General features: G+C 34.7%; 1 protein-coding gene across 5 annotated transcripts in view; it reads right to left on the reverse strand.

Moving 5' to 3' along the window:
- ULK2 (unc-51 like autophagy activating kinase 2) overlaps window positions 1-13,990 on the reverse strand; it is a 75,244-nt gene that overhangs the window by 45,526 nt on the left and 15,728 nt on the right. For 4 of the 5 annotated variants that reach the window (XM_079131670.1, XM_079131669.1, XM_079131671.1 and 1 more), the window contains 9 exons: window positions 13,938-13,970; window positions 13,631-13,667; window positions 8,083-8,256; window positions 7,051-7,124; window positions 5,423-5,524; window positions 4,181-4,239; window positions 2,618-2,700; window positions 1,019-1,066; window positions 641-729 (listed from right to left, as the gene is read on the reverse strand). In XM_079131670.1, the coding sequence (XP_078987796.1) occupies window positions 641-729; window positions 1,019-1,066; window positions 2,618-2,700; window positions 4,181-4,239; window positions 5,423-5,524; window positions 7,051-7,124; window positions 8,083-8,256; window positions 13,631-13,667; window positions 13,938-13,970 (699 nt within the window). The remainder of the gene's footprint in view (window positions 1-640; window positions 730-1,018; window positions 1,067-2,617; window positions 2,701-4,180; window positions 4,240-5,422; window positions 5,525-7,050; window positions 7,125-8,082; window positions 8,257-13,630; window positions 13,668-13,937; window positions 13,971-13,990) is intronic. The other variant, XM_079131672.1, reaches the window with a different exon arrangement.

Consider the following 13,990-nt stretch of genomic DNA (forward strand, 5'->3'; position numbering starts at 1 on the left):
TATTGTGTTCATCTAAACTAAAAATGTTTTTTTAAAAAATAAAACCCTGGGAGAGTAGAGTAAGAAGCGATCAGAGTAATCAGAAGTCCCGAGTGAGGATCAGGAGAAAGTACTTAAACTGGAGGAAAGAGTCAAGGAGGAAATAGCTTGGGAACTTCAGAAGAAGAAAAGAGGATTAAGTGGAAGCAACTTTAAGGGGTCAATAATCACAATAAAGACAATCTAAGCCAGTAAATAATGGCTCCAAGGTCACTCCTCCACCATTAGTCATCCTATGTAATCCTGAAATTTATAGCATCCAGGAAAAACAAATATTTATTGTTTATTCACCTGTAATGAGTATTCTTTATTTACAAGTATCACCACCAAAATCCTAGAAAGTATAAAAAGTGGTAATAATATTGTACTCAGTGTTCAGAGGAAATGGCCCAGAGAGGTAATATTTTTTGCTGAAGCTACATAGCAAAGAAAGGGAAGAAGTTCAAAGATAGGTCCACTTGACCCAACTCTAACACCTTCTCTTAAACCTCAGCTTAATTAGTAAACACTACACATAAAAAGAAACTCCACAACAGCTCCATTTGTGAATAAGTGCAATAGCACTAATTTTGAAATTATTTCTAATAAAATCAGAACTTACTGGTGGAGAAGCAAAGCGACAAGATGGAGAACTGCCACAGGAGTTTGCAGGAACAGAGCCAGCATACACAGGCACTGGGACTGGGCAAGCTGGGGAATAAACACAGACAAAGAGCTATATCACATTGTAGTGCATTATAAGACCTGTCTAATAGAACGAGCTGCCAAAACTACTACATCTTCATTTTAATCAAAACTTTGCATTCAACTAGCAAGTAAAGCCTCCATGGATGCAACTAAAAATAGAGCAATTACTAAATCTTTTTCAAATTGGATATGGATGAAAAGACAACTGCTATTTTGTAATACAAAACACTAATTTTTCTATCAGCTTGCATTCACTCTAAGTAAAAAATGAAAAAAAAAAAAGAGTACTCACATTTTTTTACTGGAACTTGCTCTAGAAAAGGATGGCTAAAAAATGCTTCTGTAATGAAAAATGAGAATGTAACCTTTAAACAGACTTTAATCAATGATAGCACAAAGTAGACAGACAAGAAGGAATGGAATTATACTGGAGCCAAAAAATGACACTAAGCAGTAATCTGAATCCACAAGAAGAAATGAAGAATACCAGGAATGGTAAATATACAGATTTTTCTCTATTTTTTCCTCCTTTCTTCCCTTAACTTCGAAAAAGACATAAGACTGAATAGAGCAATAGCTATAACATCACACTGTTGAGATTATAACATAGATGTGACAATTACAGCATAAAGGGAGGAGGGAATGGAGCAATATCAGAAAAACAAAGTTTTTACATTTACTGGAATTCAACTAGTATTTATATGAAGTAGACTATGCTTGTGATGCACACTGTAATCCCTAAAGCAATCATTTAGAAAATGACTTGAGTGTTCAAAAAAAGAATTAATAAAGGAATTTAAACACTATACTAGAAATCTATCTGTTTAATAAATATCACCTCTTCAGATAACAACTTCCAAAATAAACCCTGGACCCTTCCTCTGAAATTCAAGTGCCTCTGAGAGCCTTTTTTTAACCCTTCAAATTTCACTTAGATATCTAACTATTATCTTAAATATAACATAACCAGGAAGAACCCCTCTTCTGGTCCCCATAGTCTGCCCTGCCCATAGTTTTCCTAACTCTGTAACTAACAACTTCACCCTTAAAGTTGCTCAGACCAAAACTCTCAGAGTAGTCCTTGAGTCATTTCATATCCCTCATTCAAACCATCAGTAAACACTGTTGCCTCTGCCTTCAGAAACCAACAACTTCTCACAACCTCCACTGCTATTACTCCAATCTAAGCTCCATTTTGTCTCACTTGGGTAACCAAGACTTTCCTGAAGAGTCTCCCAGTCTCTGACCTTCCCCTTACACAGAGACCATGCTCAAGAAGCAGGCAGACTGATCCTTTTAAAAACATTAATCAGATCAATTGTCCTCAACTCAAAACCTTCCAATGGCTCCCCATTACAGTTTAGAGAAAAACCTGTCTTTAGCTAGCCTTCTAGCTGTTCAAGCTTCCATACATGCTCTCTACTCTAAACCTTTGTACTGGCTATTCAAACTACCTGAAAAACTCTTTCCACACCTAGCCACACAGCTCACCCTCACTTCAAGTTGATCAAATCGATTAAATGTCATTAAAAGTGAAGACTTTACTTCTCTGACCTTAAAATCTCAATCCCCACCCCATTTCTTTAAATTTTCTCACAGTACCTTGCACCTTCTAACATAGTATGCAATTACAGTTTATAATTCATTTATTTTGTCTTGCCCCCACTAGAATATATGCTATATGAGGACAGGGATTTTCTTTATTATTTTATCTCTATACCTAGAATATAATAAGCACTCAAATATTAACAAAATTTGTGAAAGAAAATAAAAAGAAAAGTAAAATTAACTGTAATTTTCTTCTGACATCTTCATAGTATCAATTTTCAATCTGTTCAGAGTACATAAAAGTAAAATTAAAAAGCACACAAAATTTGAAACTATTACTTACCAAAGTCCATTCTGTCTTTTTGGTTTCTCTGAAGCAAACCCAAAAGGAGATTAGCCAGATAAGGTGAAGTTTCTCTAGGAATACTAGGGAAAAGTAAACAACAACCTAAGTGGTAAGTTTATTTATATTAACTACATTATTTTTGCCTTCATTATGGCTAATGAAAATGTATAAGCAGTTTCACAAATACAAGACCACAGCAAAGCATCATATATTGGTGGAAGAAGGTAGAGCATTACAAAAGCATTTGAGAAATAACCCATTTGAGAAGACTCCTGTATTCTGACTATTATTGGTTTAGAAAATTTGTAAGAATAAAATGCTCAAGAAGCACAGCGCAAACATCTGAGTTTTAACACAACTTGCATGAACAGTTACTATGAAGCTCTCTATTAGAAAAAGAGCCACCTCCAGTTCTGCCTGGAAAGGGTTGTGATTAAATAAATACAAGTAAGAATATAATTTCCTAAATCCAATAAGAAAATGGCAAAGTAATTGAAAATTGAGTAATAGGAACATAGAAATAATGGAATAAAAACTACAAAAGGATATTAAGGTAAATTAAAAAAAAAAAACCAGCCAGCTTTGCTGGAGGTATAACTCAGAGGTAGAGCACTTGCCTAGCATGCAAGAGACTCTGGGTTCATTACCCAATACCAAAAGAGAAAAAAAAAAAAAAGTCAATTTCAGTAATGAAGAGAATAATGCAAATTAAATTAATATCTAATTGGTCCTACTCCATTTATGAGGCATCAAGTCTGGTAATTTAATATTACATGTTGATAAAAATGTGAGGAAAGAAGCACTGTCTTAATTGCTGTATCAGTTGGGACAGCCTATTTGGAAAGCATATCTTTCATTCCAGCAATTCCATTTCTAAGAGTCCAATCTAAAGAAATGCACAAAGGCATGATCGTGCACATGCACAAAAACACACACTCCTTCTTACTTCACTAAAGCCTGCTTATAGTAACCAAACAATGAAAACAACAAGGACTTGATTAAATAACTACAGGACTCTAGATTGCCATTCAAAAGGATGCAGTATCTCTCTACATACTGTCATTGAATGTCTAAGAAAGTCTAGGGAGTAAAAAACTTATGTTTCAGAACAATTCATAAACTATGGTGTAACTTGTCTTAAACTACATGTGTAATGTGCAAACACATTTATAAATGAGCACTCAAAATACATATTAAAAAACTCCCACATAAAAGATTTGGATAGATACATAGCAAACTCTTGTTAATCCTACAGAACAGGGCAAAGCTTAGGAAGGAATTTACTTTCTACTTTATGCACATCTATTCTGTCTGCCTCCTCACAAAGAACACATAAAACTTCTATAATTTTTTTCTCTATATTTACTTTATTTTTAAAAAACAAGAAATAAAATGGTCCAGAACTATACAGGTATCTCTGCAATTTTCTAACTTCCTGCTATAACATCACACTGTCAATTGAAAAAAGTCTCATTAACAGAAATACATAGAACACCTAGGGTTCACACAAATAACACAGTGCTCACAAAGAGTAAAACCCAGTGTAATCTAAACACATACCTAGGCATTAAGCTCCTGTTTTTTTCATAAAACATCCTTAGGTCTTGAGGACTATTGGCCTGTTTAAAAAAAAAAAAAAAAAAAGAGGGAGGGAGCTTAATTTCCTGAAAAAAGTGGAGGCGGGGGTAGAGCTTCCAAATCATATTATCAATACTTGTATTCTTGATACAGCAAACATATAATTTTAACTTGAAAGCCATGGATTGCTGAAAGAATAATCCTTAAGGAACCTCTGAAAAAGTACGCAAATTCTACACACAGATATAATGTACCTTTTCTAATGTCAAACTGTCAATGGTAAGAATTGCTATTCTAGGGCTGGGAATGAAACTCTAGTATTATGCCTGCCTAGCATGTGCTGAGTCCCAGCACTGCAAAACAAACAAGCAAACAAAAAAACTACTATTCTGGAGGTTACATAATCTACCCAAAAGGTAAATTATTATTGTGTAAAATCCAGATATATTTAACAACTTAAGACCTTCAAAGGATTCAAGGAAAAAAACTAAGTATACTGTCACTATCCATTCTCTCCATAGCAATAAACAGTATCCTTACAGTAAGAGTTGCAGGATTAATGAAACTGACACTACATACAACCTAGGTTGGAAAATTAAAAATGACTACCCTGGCAGTCACCAATTTTGTTTAAACTTGGGCAGGCAATTTCACTTTGTTCCAAATTTTCGGATTAAAAAATCTTTGTAACTAAGAAATTTAACTTGGCAATATGAACTCAACAGAATTCATCATAATTATTATCTGTAGAGCCACTTCTTTATGGGCTGGTAGGGAAGAAGAAGAAAAACCCAAAATAATTTACATAAAGCCTCAACAATTACCTCCTTCTCACCCAGCACTGTCAGAGTTGAAGACACGATTTCCAGTGATCTCCCAGACCAGCTCCAACCTACACATGGATTCCAGGACCCCAAAACCAGTTAAAGCAGAAAGTGCTTTTGCCAACATTCACACCCATTTTCCACCACTGCTAGACCCCAGCTAGTTTTCACAAGCCTGGAAAACATCCTCCAGCCTTCATGCCCACTCCAACTACTAAGGACAGGCAAATGAAAGCAAAAGATGTTCTAGCTCACCACAGCAGTTTCTGCCTATAACAAAATCAAAGTAAGTCTCAAAGGAGCCAAAAACACTGCTTTCAAAGTATTCATTTTATAGGTCAAAGGCAACTAAAAAATGAGAAGATTCCAAAACGGAAATAGAAGAAAAAAGTCAGTCTACCTGAAAAGGTGGTTTTCCAACTAGGCATTGATATATCACTGTTCCTATGCTCCACAAGTCAGCCTTAGCATCATAATGTTGAGACATAATAACTTCAGGAGCCTGAATATAGAAAATTGAAGAGACATAAATGTTAGCTACATAATTAACATGCACATATTAATTAACTGACAATGTTCACACTCCTAACTACTTAAAAAATCAACACACTGTGATATTTCTCTAATAAAATGACACTGCAGTGAATTTAGACCTACATAATTATGAGGTCTACATTATTATTAGGTTTTGAGATTTGATAGTAAATCTCAAAAACAATGCTGCATGAAAAGGAGAAACAAATGGATAAAAAGTACAGTGAGAATATTAAAACAATAAGGAAAAATATCTACCAACTATAGTATAGGACAAAGATTCCCTCAAGGCTATGAGAGGTGGAGAGTAGGGAATGAGATTAGGGAGAAGGTACAAAAGGGACTTGGTTTGTCTTAAATATTTAATTTCTAAACAAAGTTCAAGTCAAACATGGCAAAATATTAACTTCATTAAATATGGATGGTAGGTACATAAGCATCTGCTACATTTTTCCCTACATTTTTCTGCAATTTGAAAGCTTTTCTAATAAAAACCACAATGTAAAGCACAATAATGTATCTTAAAAGCAAAGGCATTTCTCTACTACTTTGTTACAGGTATTTTTCCCACTTCTCATCAAATAAAGAAATAGGGGTATACCACTGAGCCCAATTAGAGACCTATAAACCTATCTTACATTTAGAATAGAAACATTTACTTCACATAGTTCTGAAGTTCTAGAATTTATTTCTAAACTTAATACTTCACATTAGGTCTATGGGTATAGCATAGCAGTAAAGCACTTGCCTAGCACATACAGGACTCTGAGTTCAATACCCAGTCCCCCCCCCCCAAAAAAAAATCCCTAGTTTCATAGCCTAGCACTAACAGACATAATAATATCTACATAAAACAATAAAGAGAAATGATAAGATTTTTCAGCATTAAGTGTGAGGCTGTCTACAGTACAGCAATCTTATCAAGACAGACAACATGGAGAGATGAACATATCTACACAGAAGAGGTATTTTTAAGTATTCCTAAGCACTACACATCAAGTATAGTATTTTTATATTTCATGAATTTTTATTTTCAACTTAATAGGGGATTTCTTTTATTAGCTATTAAAAATAAAAACAAATGGGCAGAAATGACTTAATTTCATCCTCACTATGCTAAAGCAAAAGATAACTGCTGATAGTATAATTAACATTAATAATAGAAATAACAATTCAGACTATATATAAAAATCAAGCCAGGTGTAGTAGCACAGGCCTGTAATCCCAGTGGCTCAGGAGTTTGAGGCAGGATAATCGCAAGTTCAAAGTCAGTCTCAGTAACTTAGGGAGACACTAAGCAACTCAGTGAGACTCTGTCCCTAAATAAATACAAAACAGGGCTGGGGATGTAGCTCAGTGGTTGAGTGCCCCTGAATTCAATTCCCAGCACCCCCCTCCCAAAAAAAAATCAATTATTACTCAGAAACAAGCAAAATATTTAGATTTCAATGCTTATGGTGCTGTGCCTTAAACCAAGGATACAAACTTACTCACCATGTACATCGGAGATCCACACAATGTTGCAGCCATCATATTACTGTGTAGATAACGAGCAAAACCAAAATCCGCTATTTCAAAAATAAAAAGTGGAAAAACAAATGATACCTTGGGCTCACAATTAACATATATCATGATTCTTTAAGACACAAGAAGGCACAAATTGTGAAAAATAACTTATTGAATAAGTCTGCCCACCAAAGGAATAGTAGTAGCTATCTCAATTTCAACAAACTAAAAAATAGTAGTAACAATCAACTGTACAGTTCACTACTCAAGTTTTGTAACCACGGGATACCAATCTTCACAAATAAAAATGCTAATACAATAAAGGATTCATTAATATAGCCCTAATTAAATACCAGATATAGACTACATATAAAAATCAAGCCAGGGGCTGGAGAGCTAGCTCAGTTGGTAGAGTGCTTGCCTTACAAGCACAGGGCCCTGGGTTTGATCCCCAGCACCGAAAAAAAAAAAAAAAAAAAAAAATCAAGCCAGGTACAGTGGCACAGACCTGTAATCCCAGCAGCCCTGAGTTCAAACCCCAGTACCCCCCAAAAAAAAAAATTCCCTAATTTCATAGCCTAGCACTAACAGACGTAATAATATCTACATAAAACAATAAAGAGAAAAGATAAGATTTTTCAGCATTAAGTGCAAGGCTGTCTACAGTATAGCGATCTCATCAAGACAGACAACATGGAGAGATGAACATATCTACACAGAAGAGATATAGCATTTGAACTATTTTTTTATTGACTGCTTCAAATAATTTTGATACAGGAAGGAAGGACTGTATAGAGGGAAAAGAGGGATGGGAGGGGTGGGGGAAGGGAAAAAATAACAGAATGAATCAAACAACATTGCCCTATGTAAATTTATGATTTTTAATAAAAAAATGGAAAAAATAATAATAATTTTGATACAAGAGCACCAAAAAACTGCCAGAAGAAGCCAAACTAAAATTATCTAAAAATACTGAGTCTCAGAAATGTCCTTTCCACGATGCAAGACATGGCTGTTTACCTATTTTGATGCGAATACCACTGACACTTGACTTTCTGCGATTGGCATAAGACAACAAAATGTTCTGCGGTTTGAGATCCCTGTGGATTATTCCTTTGCTGTGCAGGATTCGCATGGCAGCTGCAATCTGATGTAGAAACACTCTAATAGTATCTTCACTGAGAGTTCCTTTAGCTGGTAGAAAAGGAGTCACATAAATATTTAAGCACATAAATCAAACACCATCTGCATATTCCATCAAGAGAATTGAGTTGTGAAGGAGGGCATAAAAGGAAAAAGGAACTAGGATTCACATTTATTCCTTTTTTACTTTAATAACTGAAGTCTATCATGAAGAGATATCAGATTTCTCAAATATGATAACCAATCTCTTGTAAAGAGAGTAGATTTGCATTTGCATTTTTGTTTTCACTAAATTTGTTTTCTTTTGCTTTTCCCTTCTTGTATTTACTGGCCAAAGTCATACACACAGCTCTGAACAAAATAGGTGCTCAACAAATGCAAATCTCCTTTACAAACCTTCATGTAAGTCAAATACTGAGAATAAATGTTCTTATTTAGACTCAATCATTATACAAACATGAATTAAAAACAGGTGAAATCATTGTGTGGCATTCACCACCTCTTGTACGTGGTCAGGGATCTGTGCTCCACAGATAATTCCTCATATCTTCTCTGTTGCCCCAACATCCCTGTCCCTCACAAGATCTTTCATAACTAAAGATACCTTTACAAAGAGATGTTTTCAACAATAAGGAGATAGTGTACAGCAGCTTTTAGGGCAGATAATGGCTAATAGCCTAGTGTCTGATAAAGCTGCCTTTGTTCAAATCCCAGCTCCTCCCTCCCTGTGTGACCTGGAAGATGATCCATTCTCTCCCTTTTCCACACAAAGCTGATAAGAGGCTGATCAGATGAGGTTGTTTTGAGGATTAAATAACACACTTAATAATGAAGATTTCAGAAGGTCTAAGACATAATACACACTCAAATGTAGTAAGTATGCAAAGAGAAACTTTCTATTATAATGGACCTAAACATCACAAGTGCAATTATTTGATTCCACTTTAAAGATTAAACATCCTTAAACCTATTTAAATCCTTTGTGAACACATTTCTGCATATATAATTCTCAGAATACAATCTATAGAACTTTTCCATGTATAATTTTAAAAGGTAAAAATTAACACCTAGAACAAGTGAAATATTAAGGTCTTAAAATCATTTTATAATGACATGTCAGGTGATATTTCATGGTTTTAAAAATCACTTTAATATCGTCAGATATGGAGGCACACACCTGTAATCTCAGCAACTAAGGAGGCTGAAGCAGAAAGATCACAAGTTCAAGGCCAGCCTCAGGAACTTAGTGAGACCTTGCCTCAAAGTAAAATATAGAAAAGGACTGGGGATGTAGCTCCATGGTAAAAAGTACCCCTGGGTTCAATCCTCGTTTCCAAAAATAAAATAAAATCACTTAATGACATATTAGCATTTATGTCCTTAATATCTTCAAATAAAATAAACCAACACGGTTTAAAAATTACCAAATCTTCTTCCTGTGAGAACCATTCTTGACCTATCCTCCCTCTTTTTATTTTCGGGGGCTCCTGTCCTGGTGTCCAGTGGGGAAAAAATACACAAAAACATATAAAAATGAAATCTCTCATATCATTCTTGGAAAAGAATAGAGTTAAGAATTTGAGCCAAGTCCAGGGGTTCATACCTATAATGCCAGCACTCTGGAGGCTGAGTCAGGAGAATTGCAAGTTCTAGGCCAGTCTCAGCAATTTATCAAGGCCCTATCCAACTTAGTGAGATCTTGTTTCAAAATAAAAAATAAAAAGGGTTGGGGACATGGCTCAGTGGTTAAGTGCCTATGGATTCAAAACACATTCCCAATACAAAAAAAAAGAAAAAAAAATTTTTTTTCTTTTTTTTTTGAAGTACAGAGCTGGGGTGAAGCTCAGTAGTAGAAGCACTTGCTTAGCATATGTGAGGCCCTGGGTTCATCTCCAGTTCTGCAAAAAAAGAATACAAAAAAAAAAAAAAAAAAAAAAAAGAATTTGGAGCTCATTCTACCAGATCTACTGTCTTATAAATGTCAACATACATATTACTTCATATTAGCTGCGGGGCAAATCAATGACTAGAACTTTATCTTTGTAATGTTTTGCTTAAACTATATTCCAACAAAATGGATACCATATCTTTTTCATTTTACTCACTTATAATTTCAGTTTGGGGCTTAGAATAATTTAGCCACTTTAAAGCGACTGCAGGTGCTTATAACTTGTATCTTTGTCCTGTGACATAATACTGAATATACCTGAAATTTATTTGATTCAGAGTCCAAATTCTAACACTTCTCCCATGAGGAATAAAAACAATGACCAAGCTTAAGCTGTTTCGAGCACAACCTATAGTACAGATTCACATATATCAATGAATATAGGCTCTGCTCCTCTCAACACAATTCTGGAACTGAAATTCTCACTTCAAAAACAACCAAAGCACAGGGCACAGTGGTGCACGTCTGTAATCCCAGCAGCTCGAGAGGCTAAGGCATAAGGATCACAAGTTCAAAATTAGCCTCGGCAGAAGCCAGACGCTAAGCAACTCTGTCTCTAAATAAAATACAAAATGGGACTGGGAATGTGGCTCCATGGCTGAGTGCCCCTGAGTTCAATCCCTGGTAGCCCTGACCTACAAAAAAACACAACAAAGTCAGTGACAACATCAAAACTATTTTGAATGAATTCTTGAACACATTAACATCAAAAGAGTAGGATCACCTACAGCTGCCACACTTAGAATACTCTACTATAACTAATGTTAAAATATAGTTTACTAATTTAGAATTTGTTTTAAGATTCTGATTGATGGAATTTATTTTCTATCTTTTGAAAATGTGAAATTTTTATTTATCAGAGCAAATAAAAATACTGAATGATCATGTTATAATACAATGGCAGTCAGGCTGGGGTTCTAACTCAGTAGTAGTGCGCTTGTCTAGCACTAGTGTGAGGCACTGGGTTCGATCCTCAGCATCACAGAAAAATAAGTGAAGGTATTGTGTACATCTACAATTAAAATGTGTGTGTGTGTGTATGTATGTGTATGTGTGTGTGTGTGTGTGTGTGTGTGTATAAAAATACAATGGCAGTCAACCTTCCAAACATTCCAGACCTTGTAGACAACAGAAATACCATATGAACCACACATGTAACTTTAAATCATCTAGTAGCTACATTTTAAAAAGTGGAAAGAAGCCAGATGAGGTGGTGTACGCCTGTCTCAAAAAATAAAAAATAAAAAGGGCTGGAGATGTGGCAATCCCTGGTACAAAAACAAAAACAAAAACAAAAACAAAAAACGGAAAGGTTAAAATTAACATATTTAACCCAATGCAATACGTCCAAAATATTATCATTTTAACTTGTAATGATATCCAAATATTGAGATTTAATCATTATTTTGTTCTACTGATGTGCTCAAAACCCAGTGTGCATTTTACACTTACAGCACAACTTAATTTAGACCCCATGAGGTTAGTGGCTACTGAATCAGACAATGCAAATGCAGTTAATTCCTTAAAGACCATAATTTCTTTTATATGTCTTTAGAAGTATTTGTAAACTACAAGAGATCCCTCCTTAAGGACTATGACAGAGAAGGTCTGGAGAGCGGTTAAAAAAATAAAGTTAAGCAGCAATTAAGTGATATAAATATTGGAACTAGAACTGTTGATTGCCTAGTTAACTCCAACATTCAAACTCTTCACTATTTGGTCCTCTGTTCTAGCAATACTGCTCTGGAATATCAAACACAAGAGTTCAACATCAAGTACAAAACTACTGTCAAAATTAATTTAAATCTGCTTCACTGGATAACATGTTTGTATTGTTTATAAAACAAACTCTAAGCTGATGAGTACTATAAGCTAATAACAAGTGCCACTTGGTCTGACCCTAGCACAAAGGCATCTTCACCAAGAACCCTTAGAATGTCAAGGAACACAAAATTCTGAGATAGACAGCAAGACAGAGCAAGGTACTTCCTAGCTTCAATTTCTTTCCACTGGCAGGGAATCAAAGTACCCATCTTACTGCATTCAGTCTATTTAAGAAAGACTTTTTTTTTTTCTTGTGGTGCTGGGGATTGAACCCAGGGCCTTGGGCATGCAAGGCAAGCACTCTACCAACTGAGCTATATTCCCAGCCCAAGAAAGACATTTTTTAAAAACATCATTTTATAAATTGACAGATTTTTTTAATCTGCCAAATTCAGGACAACAGTTACCTCTAGGGGAAGGATGGGAATGAAACTGTAGAAGGACTTCCAAGAAGTTTCAAATGTATTTATAATTCTTTTTTAATTTGGAGTATATACCAGTGTACTTAATGTTATTCTTTACACACACTGTGAATGTGGGCAATATTCTATATTTTAAAAGAATTTTTTTAAGTCTCATTGTTAATTGTACTCCCTGGTTACCAAGTAGAATCAAACATTTTTAATAAATTGTTTCACTTTTGACACTGTCCATTTTTTATGTATATTCACAGGCCTTAGTGCTTTTTACCATCATTTGCTACAATCTGTTTATCGGTTGTATTAACCTTTTACTATCATTTTGCATATTTCCCTTGCATTTTTTAAGGGATAAACAAGTAGATGTTGACCTCATATAGCATAATTAAAATAAAAATATTTTGGAGGTGCACAACTGGATCTGAATCCTTCAAACCTTACATGTATGCATTTTAGGTACGGAATTTCAAGTACCATCTAATACTAAAAGCTTACTTCTGTGCCAAATAATTTCAATGTCACATTTAATCCATTATAATGCTATTGAAATTTTGTTGGATTTATTATAAGAAATGTTCCCATAAATAGATTCTTGGATGTGTTCTTCCCCTACAAATTGTTTATTTTATTTTTTTAATTTAGGGTTGCTAGTGGCAACCTGTTCGAGTTTTCTTGTTCTTTTGCAGAACTAGAGATTGAATCTAACAACGCTTGCACTGACACTAAGTCACATCCCCAGTCTTTCTTATTTTTTATTGAGACAGGGTCTTAAGTCAATCAGGCTGGCCTCGAACTTGTGATCTTCCTGTCTCATCCTTGTTGCTGGGAATAGAGGCATATGCCACTGTGGTCAGCTAAAGTTTTTTGTTTCTTGTTTTTTGTTTTGGTGCTGGGAATTAAACCAAGCCCTCTTTCATACTAGGCAAGCACAGTACCACTACGCTCAATCCCCAGCCCCTCCAGCAGAGTCTTTTGAAGGAGAGAGATTCTATTTGGTTTCTTTCCTCCTGGGGAAAGGATCCCCTTTCTCATTGTCAAGAGAGAGACAGGAAAAAAAGGTAACCATAAATAAGCAAATAGGAAAAACTCGACAAACAACAGCTGGTCAACAAAGTGACTGCAAGTTAAACACAAATATTTATTGACTTTCTACACAAGTGCAGGAAACAGAACCATCTCTGAGGGTTAAAGACTGCAATATTATTTTTATTGAACATACTCACACACAAATTACCTTGCAAATAATCTGCCAGGTCTCCACCATTGCAATACTGACACATAAAAGAAAATGTAATTAAAATTAAGACAGTCACTCAAGATAAATTCAATCCATTCTCATTAAAAGTCATTTGCATATGAATCTAAAAACATTATAAATATATAATAAAGATTTTTAAATTTTATATTCTTATAAAGTAGAATATAAATGACTGAATTTTATTGATTTAAAATTTCTAATAATAAACTACTGTCAATTTAAAAGTAAAAATGAATCAAAATGAATTTGAAATGAATTCAATGGAAACTCATACAATACCTACCTCCATCACCAGAAAGACAGAGTTGGGCAATTCCTAAAAAGTAAACATATTAA

Source organism: Sciurus vulgaris (assembly GCF_902686455.1).
Source record: "Sciurus vulgaris genome assembly, chromosome: 3".
In the NCBI taxonomy this organism is placed as follows: domain Eukaryota; kingdom Metazoa; phylum Chordata; class Mammalia; order Rodentia; family Sciuridae; genus Sciurus; species Sciurus vulgaris.